Genomic DNA, 13,543 nt, shown 5'->3' with positions numbered 1-13,543 from the left:
CGTGACCTGTGCGACCGGCAGCAGGAGCGGACGGCGACGGAGATTCCGGCCAACGGGCGCGTGTCTAGCGGAAATCAACGAGCGAGCATAGATCTGGCTTCAAACATCTGAAAAAAAAACAATAAAAACCGGCCAAAACAACACTCCTCCGACGACACAAATCCAGCCACTCCCCCAACCAGACCAGACACGTAGAACCATCTGCCTGAGCCAAATAAAAACTCACCATAGCCCAAAGACTAGATGAAACAACCACCCATCATAGCCCACAAGCTAGATGAAAACATCACCCCCACCGAAACAAAAAACCGAGGGGAACAAAAACCGCTCCAAAGCCCTAAGCTAGGAGCCACCACCACCTGGAGAGGGAGACGTGAAGCCTCCCTCTCCAGCAAGACACAACCGCAAAACCCCTCTCAAAACAGGAAGAAAAAAATCGGGAGCTTCTCTCTCCTTGAGAAGCCACCGACAGTAAACTAGCTTTGTTTTTATTGATATTTTAGTTTTATGTTAGTTTTCAATAAATATTTCGTGATATTTTTGTTGTCGATTTTATAACAGAAATTATATACAATTTTCAATTTATATCATTAAAAATTATAAAAATACAAAGAAATACAAAAATAAGGAAAAAAAGCCTGCAAGGGTGAGGGTGCGGGGAAAAAAAAAAAAAAAGGTAGGAACTCTGTGTATTCTTTCACGCTTGGAAGTAACCATTTGGTTTCCACGGGCGTGGGTTTGAATACTTAAATCTGAGAAAATTTACAGTCTCTCACACACGCACAGAGGAAGACGACGATGATCGGAGTTGGGAAGATCAAGCAGTACTCCAACGTCCTCGACAAGCCCCTCAGCAAGGGCAAGCAAGAGGTCCCTCTCTCTCGAACTTTGCTCTCTTAATCAGTTAACGAATCAATTCCAAAAGCAGCCAAATAGCGATGTTAAGCTCACTTCGAAACGTTGCTTTTAGTACCTCTTAGATCTCTCCGAAATTGTGTCAAAGCATTTGAATCTCTGCGCGTTTTGGTTCCAAACAGCGCAAAATGAAGAAAGAGAGCGAGATTTGAAATTCTATGTTCACTTTTGGCGAGTTTTTGGCTTAGAAATTGAGGTTTTGTTTGCAGGTCAGTTTGAGTGCGTTTGCGTTCTTGTTTTCGGAGCTTGTGCAGTACAATCAGACGCAGGTGGACAACATTGCCGAGTTAGAAAGAAGGTGAAATTGTTAAATACCGCGTATTAGCTATCGCATTCTATATTATGCTTTTGTGTACTGAATTTCGGTTATTGTTTGGTTGCCGAGAGAATTGATGATGAGAATGAAAGTTTCATAGATTTTTTACGTTGTCTTCTATTGCAAATAATGGAATTTCATTGATTCTACTAGGTTGAATGGTTCTACGCGGTTGTCGTTGAGAGTGATTCTTAGTTTTCTCATGTTTTAAGTGAGAAACTTGATATTGTACTTTAAATCTTGTTTTCTTGGCCAAACAAAGCATAAATTGATAGAAGTTGGAGATTAGATTTGAACGTAAAGAAAGAAGAAAAAAAAAAAAATCCTTAGAAATTGGATGGTTAGAAACTTTCAGCTGAGACGTGGGTTGCTTAGATTGGCTTTTCTTGAAATTTTGCCTTTGAGTGTTTGACAAAATTTATGGTACATGGAGCAGGCTGGAGGATGCAGGCTATGCGGTCGGGGCTCGAGTTTTGGAACTTCTTTGCCATAGAGATAAGGTATGTGACACTGTTGAGTGTTGAAGTTCTACTTTGGTTTCATGTCTTGCTGAATGCAATTGTATTGGGATATTATTGTGATTTGGCTGTAATGTATTTGTCATCAATCAAAATAAACAAGTCTTGTGGGTTTGTAATCTGTTCTCTATTTTAGGTTTGCACAATGTGTGTAATGCATGAGTGCGGTATATATGTAATCTTTCTTGAGGTTAGCATGAATGGAATGGTGATGTTTTTCTTGATAACACAGGGAAACAGAAGGGAAACACGATTGCTGGGCATTCTTTCCTTTGTACACAGCACTGTATGGAAGGTGTTATTTGGAAAGGTGAATGCTGTTGTTTTTTTTTTTTTGTTTTTGTTTATTTTCCCCCTATTTCAATGGTTTTTAAATGATACAATTTATTGCATTTTGTTGGTCAGCAACTGAATGCTGTACTCGGTAACATCAGTCAATCTCTGAATGTTTTGCTACAAGCCTGTGCTAAGATGGGGGAAGTTCTGCCAATTATATTAGAAGTGTTTGAACAATTGAAGTATATTTCGTGGTAGCAAACTTATTAATTTGCTGTTTACTTGTTTTAATTTCTGGGTTCTGTTTTAATGTAATTCTTTTGAGGGAGGTTGCTCTTGACTTCTTGTTCTCATTTTCTTGGTGGCATCTGGTGAAATTTGGTTCGTAATACAAGGCTGAGAACGTTCAGTCATGGTTAATTTGGTGTCCAGTTGGTTACTTGGGATATATAGCTGGATGACCGGAAGGGTTGAATCTGCTATCTATGTGGCTGTACAGCACATACAAAAATTGTTCGTTAAGTTGGATTTAGGTTTTAAACTTTTAATCTTGCCAACCACATAAAAGGAGAAAAAAAAATGCGGTCATAATTGTAAAATTACCATTCCACTTTCTAAATCCATTATTTACCTGTAGTGATTTTCAGTCTTTGAAGTAACTGTGCGTGACGCTTGAGCTAGGTAATTGTTGCTATTATTTGTGGTTCTTATCAGCTTTAGATATATGATATATTAATTGATTGCTGTTGTTGTTGTCATTGTAATCATCATTATTTCTGCGTCTTGGTCAATGTTTTGGTGCATTTGATGTTGTTGAACAATTTATTTCAAGACTCTGGAACATTTAAATATTGAAAATTAATTCTGCATTTTGATGACTGTCAGTTAGACTTCATGAATAATAGAAATGGTGATATTGCATGAAACAAATGAAATATCGTCTTTGCTTCATTGGTTTAATGTCGACTGTTCTGCATGATTCCATGCACCTTCATTTGTATCAATGCACAAAATTTAAGCCCGTAATTTTCGATGCTGGCTTTTAGTTCTGTTCTGTCTGGTCTATAAACTGTGATATACTTATATTAAGCAATAATCTTACCAAATCCTCTTTTTCATCGTTTTAGGTGGCTGACTCACTTGAGAAAGGCACTGAACATGAAGATGAATACATGATCAGCGAGAAGGAGCTCCTTGTGAACAGGTAAAAAATTTCCTGGCTATTATAATTTTATATTGCAGATATTACAGCTAGCTGGATAGTTAGGTTTGCGATATTGTCCAGCTAATTGCACCAATTTGGGGTTGTAGATTTATTTCAATTCCAAAAGACATGGGGACATTTAATTGTGGGGCATTTGTTGCTGGAATAGTAAGGGTAAGTACTTCATTGCCTTTGTTCCTATTAGCTGATGGTCTAGGTGTTGGAGGCTCTTATGAGCTTTTTCTTTATCTTTGAAGGGTGTTTTGGACAGTGCTGGTTTTCCTGCTGTTGTAACAGCTCATTTTGTGCCGATGGAAGGTCAGCAACGACCTAGGACAACCATTTTGATAAAATTTGCTGAAGAGGTAAAGAAAAAGTTCTCCTTTTCAAGTATGTTATTTGGAGTTAAGTTAAATGAGTAGAAAAGTTGGCTGAGGATCTGCCTTGGGACCCAGAGGTCTCAATTCATGTTCTGATGATGCATGTGGTTGGTCCGTGATTACAGGAATAGTATAACAATTTAAAAAGAAAGAAAGGAAGAAAGAAAAAAACTGTTTGCAGTTGATAAAAGGTTTTCCACGCATTATGCCTTTCTTTTTAAACAAACCTGATATCATCCTCTTGAAACATTCCCAACCCTCATCTTCCTTTTCTTCTCTCCCCAAAATGTGTAGCCCTACTTCCCTAGTAAATTAGAACTTGCATGTGTTTGCTACTGCAGTTTAATGTTAGTGCGGATGCATTCTTGCAATGTGTGCCGCGGCTCAAGAGTACTTTGCAATTTCATGCAGATACTAAGAAATTAGAACATTTTCTGCACTACTTAATTAACTGAACAACCATTACTTGCATGCGGACTTATACTATTCAAACAATTGTTGGTACTTAGGTCACTTCAAATCAATGAATGAGTATCAAAATTAGTGCATTTTTTTTCCATAAAATTTTAATGCTTCTAAGGGCCTTATAATATGTGCTAAATGTTACCTTTTAATACATAAGAGATCAGTGTTCCCTGCAACTATGTATCTTTCCACAAAGATATCCATAACCTCTCTAGAAAGCTTTCCTTTCTGTTTTGTATCTCACTCTAGTTCCAACTTCCAAGTTGCGGAGAAAATGTCCATAGTTGCCACTTTTCATTTGTGGAAAATGCCTCGGGTGATGTAGGCTAAAACTGTAGTTACCACCCTTAGATATGCACTACTACAGAGTATAATAGAATTTGAGCCTTAATCTCTTGTTCAGGGGTTCATCATATCAAATTTTTTTTTGATAAGTAATGATAGTATTATTGAAAGCGTAAGGCGCCCCTACGTACACTAGAAGTATACAACAGGAAACACCTAACTAGAAAGCGAAAAAGAAGTAAGAAATTCAGCAAAGCTGATAGATAAAGGGTACAAATAAGCTATCGACCATACATACAAAGTATGAAGAAACAACTCTAGCACCTCCTCAAGGGAGCTTTCTAGATTCTCAAAACACCTAAGGTTTCTTTCTCTCCAAATACACCAAAAAAGGCAATTAAGCACCATCTTCCAAGAAGTAGCGCTCCCAGATCTCCCAGACTTCCACCAACAAGCAACTAAGTCAAGCACACTCCTAGGCATGACCCACGCAATCCCAAAGCGTGAGAAAATGTTGTTCCATAGAGCTGAAGCCAAATCGCAATGCAGAAGAATATGGTCCACTGATTCCCCATCCCGCTTGCAAAGACAGCATCTATCCACAATAATTAAGTTCCTCTTCCTAAGATTGTCCAAGGTCAAAATTCTGCCTAGAGCTGCAGACCAAGTGAAGAAATCTGCCCTCGGGGGAGCCTGAGACCGCCACACACACTTCCATGGGAACCGAGTACCTCCAGCACACATCATAGAACCAAAAAATGACTTCACCCTGAACACACCTTTCTTGGATGGGACCCATTTAAGACAATCTGCCCTCTCCATATTCACCTTGGTGGAGCCCAGCATCTGGAAGAAAGAGGCAAAAACATCGACTTCCCAATCATGAGCCTCTCTAATAAAGCTCACGTTCCATTGAATGGACCCGCCCAAACTCTCCAAATTATCAGCCACTGACGCATCCTTCACCCGAGCAATGCCAAAGAGATCAGGGAACACTTCTTTCAGAATCGAATCTCCGCACCACAAGTCATGCCAAAATCTGATCCTACTCCCTTCCCCCACCTCAAATCTAAGGAGTTTGGAGAATTTCTCCCAACCTTTCCTTATAAACTTCCACAACCCTACTCCAAACGCCCCAGCAACCTCTCGGGAGCACCACCCACCCCACAAACTTCCATACTTTGAGTCCACCGCGACTCTCCACCAAGCATCCCTATCCATGCCATATCGCCATAACCATTTGCCTAGCAATGCGCGATTAAACTGAACCAACTTCCTAATGCCAAGCCCCCCATTCGAAATTGGAGTACAAACCTTCTCCCAACTCACCAAGTGGTATTTAAAAGCTTCACCCATGCCACCCCAAAGAAAATCTCGTTGCAACTTCTCAATGCGAGAAGCAACACTCACCGGAATAGGGAACAAAGACATGTAGTACGTAGGTAAGTTAGAGAGCGTACTCTTGATAAGGGTCACTCTCCCTCCCTTAGAGAGGTATAACCTTTTCCAACTAGCCAACCGTTTTTCAACCTTCTCAATAACTCCATCCCAAATACGAGTAGACTTGTAAGGAGCCCCCAATGGAAGACCCAAATACATCACAGGCAAATAAGCAACTTCACACTCTAAAATGTCAGCTAACCTACCCACATTATCGACATTCCCCACTGGAATAATGCTGGATTTGGCCAAATTAACCTTAAGCCCCGAGATAGCCTCGAATAAGAGCAAGAGGACTCGCAAAGACCGAATCTTTGAGGAGCTAGCATCACAGAAAATCAATGTGTCATCAGCGAACAAAAGATGGGAAAAAGAAGCATCACCCACTCTGAAACCATCCAACACACCCCCACTCACTGCCGCAGTAATCATGCGACTCAGCGCCTCCATAACAAACACAAACAAAAGGGGAGACAAAGGATCTCCTTGCCTTAGGCCTCGAGAGCTGCTGAAAAAGCCGTATGGTGAGCCATTAACAAGCACCGAGAACTTAGCAGAAGAAATGCACCGAGCTATCCACGAACACCATTTACCCCCAAAGCCGCATCTCCTCAACATATACAACAGAAAATCCCAATTAACGTGATCATAAGCTTTTTCTAAATCCATTTTGCAAATGACTCCCGGCTCCCTTGATATAATACGACTATCAAGGCATTCATTCGCAATAAGGATTGGGTCAAGAATCTGCCTTCCTTTGATGAAAGCACTATACTCATTAATCCTCATATCAAATGTTATGAGGATTAATGAGTATAGTGTTCCAGATTATCAATATTTGATATTTGATGGAACTTTGAATAAGAATTTGCTGTAAAAATTATTTTCTTCAGTTTTTATTCAGGGAAATGTGTTTTTTCTTCATTCTCCTTAGGTCTCTTGTCATACATCTTTGTCATTTGCCATTTCTTTTATTAAAGACTGATATGTTGCTATAGGGATTTTTGAGTTGGTTCAAAATTACATTGGTTTTGAGGATGTCATATTGTTGGAGAGCCAGGATAGGAGATTAGATGCCTACTGAAAAAAGAAAAAACAGTAAAACAGACTGAATATGGTAAAGTTGGGCATGTTGGAGTTACATAAACACAATATTAAAATATGGTGACATAAGGCGTGCTGGGGGTTTTGATTATCAAATGGTAGCGTTCTCTGAAGTTCTTACCATGTTCTTCTTGGCCTAAGGATATATGTAACCTATATGTCAATCCAACCTCAACGAGAAATGCATGGCATGATGGTCATTAGCATAGTTCTCAATTACCATTGAGCAACATATAGCTAATTATACTAGACAGGAGCTCGAAGAAACTTGCTTGAAGAAGCAAGTGGTTTATGATGGTGCACTCTTTTAATAAGAGTGTCTATATTTTTACCGGGTCTTCTAAACTTTAATTTGTCATAGTTTTTCTTATAGATTTAGTATGATTTTTATAGTTGTTCATCCCTATTGTACGAGTTTTAACTCCTCCATATCCACTATCTTACTTATCATAATACTTAAAAGTCTGCATAACATCTTTCTTTGTAAGGGAGCTCTGAAGTGTAAACAGGCTTTTGTAGTTCATTATTAAAATTCTCTTCTCCATGTACTTCATCCCCAATTTTCTTGTGATACAGCATATTATATTATATCAACTTAGAAGCTTTATCCTTTCAATTAAGCACATATTATGTAAATAGAACTAAAAAAGATGTTTTCCATTAAATGCATATAGATCCATTATTGCAACAAAACTAGTTAATTATATACTGCCATTCTTGCAGCATGTTCTTTTTCTGACTAGTAAGCATCTACCACTAGTTTTCTAATCTGCTTTTTGCTTCTTTCTTTTTTCTAGGTACTACAAAGAGAAGCGAGGTTAGGTTAATGTTTGTGACTCGATTTATTACATGTAATGTTTGTGATGATCAGCAAGAACATGATGAATAGATGTTAATGCTCTGGAACGACATGGTGAGGGATGGTGAAATATTAGCTGGTTTGTCAAATAAATAGGATTTTCACCTGCCAATTCTCTCACTTGGGCCAAATTGAATTCCTTTCATTGATTTCTGTTTATGTAGAATTAGCAATCATTATTGTCAGTTGACATAGAAAAGGAACGAAAGGGGAAAAAAAGAAAGTCGTGTTAATTTCAATGTTCATAGGAACTAAGAAGAGTGTTTAAGGAGAGAAAAACTTCTTGTATGCCTTGTTGCAGATTGGAAGGGCACAGCTTTATTTGATATTAAAGTGTGGATCTTGTTATAGTATATTGGAGGAGCGTCTTTCACATGGTAAGGGTTCTAATTGATTTGGGTAATAACTATGGTGATATTAATATATCAAGTATGATTTTGGTGAATTTCAGCCAAAATATTTGGAGTAAATTATTATTTCAGCGGCATCTAAAATTCCTAGTAAGTTTTCGAAGCCTTAATACATATTGGATGTTCTCCTTGATTACCTGATATACGGCTCGGCCGGGTGAGGTCATTTACGCGGGTTTACTCCCCAGGAATAGGTCCAAAGGGCCTGCCTTGGTGAGGTTTCTCGTCATAAAAATATATATACTGGATATTGGTCTAAAGTGAAAGATTCATGGAAATTGATACATCGTAGGCTGGAAGGCATCAGAAAACATGTGGATCGTCCAGGTTCCCTTCTGAAGCCATGGGTTTGAGAATGGCACTGATTCTATGTGTAATGAAGCTGGGCGCAAAAGTAGTTTAGTGTTTCCTTGATTACCCTGCAGCTACGCTTAAGGAGACCTTGATCCTTGAAATGGTTACAGAAGGTAGGTAACAAAAAATAGCGTTACTTTCTAATTTCCCAAGCTTAGAAGATATCTCAAGTGATTTTGCTAAAATCATTAAAGAACAATTTTGAAGCTACATTGGAGAACCAACAGATTATGCTATCCAAGCCTGAGTTATGCAATATTTGTCTTTTTGAAGAATATATTAATGCTTTGTTTTTTGGTAAACCCGCCAAAGAATGAGGTTTGGCTAGAACAGTTATTCAACAAACTCCCCACCAAATCCCGTGGGATGAAATGTGTAGAAAGGATTATCTAAAATTTCTTATGAAGATTGATAAAACCGATAACCTTGGGGAAAGAATAAATTTGTTCTGAGCACATTGCAAATGAAAACGAATTGACTGAAAATCAAAATAAATCTCCACGATCGATCCACATTATACTAAATTAATCTTTTTAGGGATTCTCTTCCCACGAGGAGAATGCAAAGAACTTTTGAGACTTCATAACGTTTACGAGGATCTGCGTCAAGAGGCTTTAGTCTCCATTGCTAAAAGCTTAAAGAGAGTAGAGTGATAAAGAACTTAGAGTGCTTGATCAATTTTCTAGCCCTTGCTATGATGTAATATTCTTTTAGTTTGGTGGATTAGTTCCTGTTTGAGAGTTTGAATTTCCTCTCTCCTTTTTCTTTATCTTTCTTGTTTTAATTTCCTTTTGTATACTTCGTGTAATTTCTCTGCTTACCTATTAAAAAAAAAAATCTCAAAGAGAAGAGATTCAAGCATCTTTTATTCCTTTTCCTTGTATGTTGCGAGAGACAAACCAACAACAAAGCAACTAAGGGACACATTAATCTGAGAATTAAATCATTAGCAACAGTGTTGCTGGATTGCAAGATATACAAGTATTTGGTCATTAAGAATGACTACACTTCCACTATAAAAACTGCTGCGAAATGTACAACAACTACAGAAAAGGAAAATTCGAAAATGTGGCAAACAAAATTCACAAAAAGAACACAAATAGGTTTCAATTTTTATTATGATTTCATAATTTTTCCTTTCTTTATCTCTCTTTTCAATTACTCAGTCCGTTCTCAGAACCAAGACCATACAAAACACCGGCATATTTCTCAGGCGAGCCATGGAAGAAACTCTCCTTCATTTTCATGAAGGCAGAGCAAGTAAGCAAGCTATCCGAACCAGCTTGGTGGCAGCTACCGATTCTCTCAAGATCCAAGAGCTCGGCAAGCTTGTTCAAACCACCATGGAGGCTGTTGCAGAACCTCATCAGATGCTTGATATCATAAAGCGTGGGGAAATAAATCTTGATCAGATCGAAGAAACCCGCCTGCGAATCGGGAAGACTCTGGCAGGTAAGGATCTTGAGCAAGTACCCGAAATCATACCCGCTGTGGAAGGTGACCCAATGGACATTATCATTCAACACAATCCCCGACGACATCAGCAACTCGCTGAACCGGCGAGCATCGACACCCTTCTCGTTGTTCTTCTGAAAATCAATGCCGCTCTGGGATAACAGCTCAATGGAGTCGTTGGCATACACATCCTCATTGGGATTAAACTCCCGGAAATTGAATTGCCAAACACAATACTTCTCAGTCCCACAGGTGGGGAGGTTCCCATTCCCATCAGAAAGAGTAAGACCCAGCTGGATTAGCTTCAAGAGGTCCACATTCGCCTTGAGGTTCTGGTAATTGTAGTCGACGTTGCTCTTGAAATTCCCTACCGGACGGAGAACGATTCCCGGAAACTCGGTATCCATTGCAATGTAAGGGTAATCGTCTACAATGGCCCGAATCAGATCAAATTCATCTTCAAGATTATCGTTCCAAACTTCCCGGATGTGAATGGAATCGCTTTTCGGCAAAATCGACATTTTTTCTCTCTCGTGTACAACAATATTTGGAACAAATAACAAAGACCCAACAAAACCAAAAACCCTAAATCTGCAAATCTAGCCCAATAAAACAAACCCCAAATCAAAACAAAGAAACTCCATATCTTAAAGACCTCAAGAAACGCCTAAAATTCCAAGCACTCCACGCATTCAATACCAGAAATGAAAGAATAGAAACCATGAAATCTTACCTCCGAGACTCAAAATCCGAAAAGCTTCCTTAGAGCTCGGGAAATGAGGGTCTTGGGATAACTGGGTTGGGAGGAAATTTTGGTATTTTCTGGGTTTTAACAAACGAGGTTTTTTCAGAGATGGGTTTTGCAGAGAGAACCAAAAAGAAACCCCTTAATTTTTTTTTTTTTAATAAAAAAAAAAAAAAGAAAGAAAAATATAGAAAAGAGCAAATGGCAGAGGAAGGGCTTTGAATAAAGCTGTGTGTAAGCCTCAGCCTGCCTTCGCTTTATTTGCAGCGGAACAACATGGGTTACAGATCAGTGGGAGAGATTTGAGAGGAAGAGAGCTGGCTTCTGGTGTGTGGTGCTTATATGGCCCCATTTTCTTTTCTTTATTTGTTTTCTACCCATGTTTTCTTTTTTCTTCCTTTAACCTTATTCGTTTTTTTCTACCCTTTTTTTTTTTTCCTGAGCAAATAATACAACAAAGAACATCTAATAAACAGAAAAAAAAAAAAAAAAGAAGAAGAAAAAGAAGAAGAAGAAGAAGAATTGACTAGGAGTTGATATTACTAATAGAAAACACCAAAAAATGTCTACCAGTCGTGGATAAGTAAGTAAGTCCTATATTTTAGGCTATTCGAAACAGATGGGCTCCCTAACTTTTTTTTTTTTGTTTTTTTTTGTTTTTTAAGTTATCAAAATTTCTATGATATTAAGATAACTTAAAAAGAGAGGATCTTTATCTATTGGGCATAAACAATTTGAACTATAATAGTGGAGCTTAGAAGTTTTGGGTTCCATGCTAACTCAATGAAAAAAAATAATTATGATGGATATCTTCAATAAGAAAATAAATTTATAGATAGGAACTAACTCAACAACCAAATGAATTCTCTTGGTACTTTATGTACAATAATAATAATAATAATAAATAAATAAACAACTTGAATTTAGGTTTGGGTTCAAATTTTAATTTAAATTAGATTCATTGAAACTAGCACACGTGTCTTTAATATCATGTTATTTAACACGTGCCTCAATACTAAGGAATCCAGTTTTATTTCAACTACATTCAAGCCAAATTTAGCCATCGCTAAGGACTTATTAGGACAAGATAGGTTTTGTAGAAAAGATTTACCCGGCAATTCATTGAAGGAAGATGTAATTTAGTCAAAAGGTTGGTCGTCCACTTGTTTATGCTCTTATCAGTGTACTGGCCCAGTGGGCCCTTCTAATTTAAGCCTAGAATTGACAAGTTGTCCTTTCAAAACCCTGCTCACGACATAAATTTTATAATAAGATTCAAGACCTTAGTCTGGAAGCGCTTTCATAGCTCAGTTGGTTAGAGCACCCGTTTAGTAAGCGGGAGGTCTTGAGTTCAACTCTCAATGAAAGCAAATGAGTTTTTTCTTTTCGAAAACGAAGGCTTTGGAAACTAGAAAGGTGTATTTTGTTAAATTTTTTTTTTTTTTTTTTTGGATTTTTCTTTTACAATAGGAAAACGAACACTATAGAAGGTGCCTTTTGTGTTTTTTTTTTTTTTTTTTTTTTTTTTAGAAAAAGTTTTTTAATATAACATAAAAATAAAAATAATTTTGTGTTTTGAAGAGTATTTCGTGTTTTGAGTTTTTTGTTAATATTTTTATACTTAAAAACAGAAAACAAAGTCGTTAACAAACTTAACTTGGTATGATGACCATTCTTATGTAAAATAAAAATAGTTCGTATTTTGAGAAGTATTTAATGTTTTGAATTATTTGTTAATATTTTTTACTTGAAAATGGAAAACAAAGTCATTAACAAACTTGGAATGAACTGCTTGGGTTGGTGGTATACATGAGTAAATTTTTATGACCGTCTAAAATTGGATATCAAATGAAGGTAATGTTCATTTGCCATAGGAAGTTTTGCTCCTTTGATCCGGATTTCGATTAGGTGCTAAAAAGAAAACTACAATACAGACGTTATAATTTTCTTTAAACAGTTCAGATTTAATTTTAAATTAAATCTGAAGGTTAAAAAAACCACAGCACAACACCTAAACCAAATCCCCTTGTCCTGTTCAGCAAGCACCAAATAACTTTTGGACTCTTAAGGAGATAAAAGGTGGAGGAATCAATCTTGCATCTGGGGTGCATAAACTTTTGAAAATCAGAGTAATTGATGGGGTCTGAGCCATACGGGGGCTTGGTTCATATTAACCATGACCAATTAATATGAAACAACAGAGTTTAACAGTAAAAAATGAAAAGGAATGCCTCTTTCAAAACTTCAAAAAAGAGTAAAGGACACGGACACAGCAAGCAAAACAAAATATATGAGAAGGGGGTCAAGCCCTCTAGACAAAGCAGTGCAGGCCTTTGTCCCACGTTCACATCAAACTAATAGGTGTGAGCTTCTAAGGTTGAGCCTTAAAGACTCCAAACTTGAGCCTCTATCCTTTAAGCATTATATGCCCTCTGTGATAGTCTTTAGCTTCCTTTGATTTCTCAGTAACTCTTAACATCTACCTATACACTAGTGATAGATCAGCCTGCATATGTCAAAGAAAGAAGAAAACTCCAAAATATCTCCATTGTTACAAATGGATTATGAGGACCTAGGAAGTGTTTAGTGCCTAACTTCAATCTAGGGAAAGGAAACGCCACTATGTCATACAATGACAAACTCCTATCTATAAACTACTTAGTAGTAACATAATCTCTCATTATCTCATCCAACTATATGTTTGTTTTTCCTCTAACTATTTTGTGCATACGCCCATTTTTGGCCATCCCCAAGATGATGACCTAAATTAAACCTCGGGCCATACAGCACAGGGAACAGCCTTCATCACAGTCCTAA

At 37.6% G+C, this 13,543-nt stretch overlaps 2 protein-coding genes and 1 non-coding gene across 4 annotated transcripts; 2 read left to right on the top strand and 1 right to left on the bottom strand.

Moving 5' to 3' along the window:
* Positions 1 to 657: 657 nt before the first annotated feature.
* LOC133866417 (uncharacterized) lies at positions 658 to 8,115 on the top strand. Its single transcript, XM_062302935.1, has 8 exons — positions 658 to 870; positions 1,125 to 1,213; positions 1,668 to 1,731; positions 1,982 to 2,059; positions 3,153 to 3,229; positions 3,337 to 3,403; positions 3,487 to 3,594; positions 7,701 to 8,115. The coding sequence occupies exons 1-8, from the start codon at positions 799 to 801 to the stop codon at positions 7,728 to 7,730; spliced, it is 585 nt and encodes a 194-aa protein (XP_062158919.1). The 5' UTR covers positions 658 to 798; the 3' UTR covers positions 7,731 to 8,115.
* Positions 8,116 to 9,607: 1,492 nt separating this feature from the next.
* LOC133866902 (probable CCR4-associated factor 1 homolog 6) lies at positions 9,608 to 11,073 on the bottom strand. Of its 2 annotated transcripts, none has more exons than XM_062303559.1 (2): positions 10,715 to 11,073; positions 9,608 to 10,580 (listed from the first exon to the last, which is right to left on the bottom strand). In XM_062303559.1, the coding sequence occupies exon 2, from the start codon at positions 10,500 to 10,502 to the stop codon at positions 9,681 to 9,683; it is 822 nt and encodes a 273-aa protein (XP_062159543.1). In that variant the 5' UTR covers positions 10,503 to 10,580; positions 10,715 to 11,073; the 3' UTR covers positions 9,608 to 9,680. The 2 variants fall into 2 exon arrangements, with proteins under 2 accessions (XP_062159543.1, XP_062159544.1); XM_062303560.1 differs by having other exon boundaries at positions 9,608 to 10,572.
* Positions 11,074 to 12,022: 949 nt separating this feature from the next.
* On the top strand, positions 12,023 to 12,096 carry TRNAT-AGU (transfer RNA threonine (anticodon AGU)). The gene has a single exon. It is a non-coding gene; the product is annotated as a tRNA-Thr (tRNA).
* Positions 12,097 to 13,543: the final 1,447 nt, after the last annotated feature.

This window comes from Alnus glutinosa, chromosome 4, assembly GCF_958979055.1.
Source record: "Alnus glutinosa chromosome 4, dhAlnGlut1.1, whole genome shotgun sequence".
Taxonomy (NCBI): Eukaryota; Viridiplantae; Streptophyta; class Magnoliopsida; order Fagales; family Betulaceae; genus Alnus; species Alnus glutinosa.
This window is presented reverse-complemented; position numbering and strand designations above follow the sequence as displayed.

Bases quoted from the DNA above. Each gene is read 5' to 3' on its own strand.
- LOC133866417 (XM_062302935.1), top strand. From the start codon at position 799: ATGATCGGAGTTGGGAAGATCAAGCAGTACTCCAACGTCCTCGACAAG. The intron at 2,060-3,152 runs GTGAATGCTGTT...TCATCGTTTTAG, and splicing joins GGAAGGTGTTATTTGGAAAG to GTGGCTGACTCACTTGAGAA. The intron at 3,595-7,700 runs GTAAAGAAAAAG...TCTTTTTTCTAG, and splicing joins TGATAAAATTTGCTGAAGAG to GTACTACAAAGAGAAGCGAG.
- LOC133866902 (XM_062303559.1), bottom strand. From the start codon at position 10,502: ATGTCGATTTTGCCGAAAAGCGATTCCATTCACATCCGGGAAGTTTGG.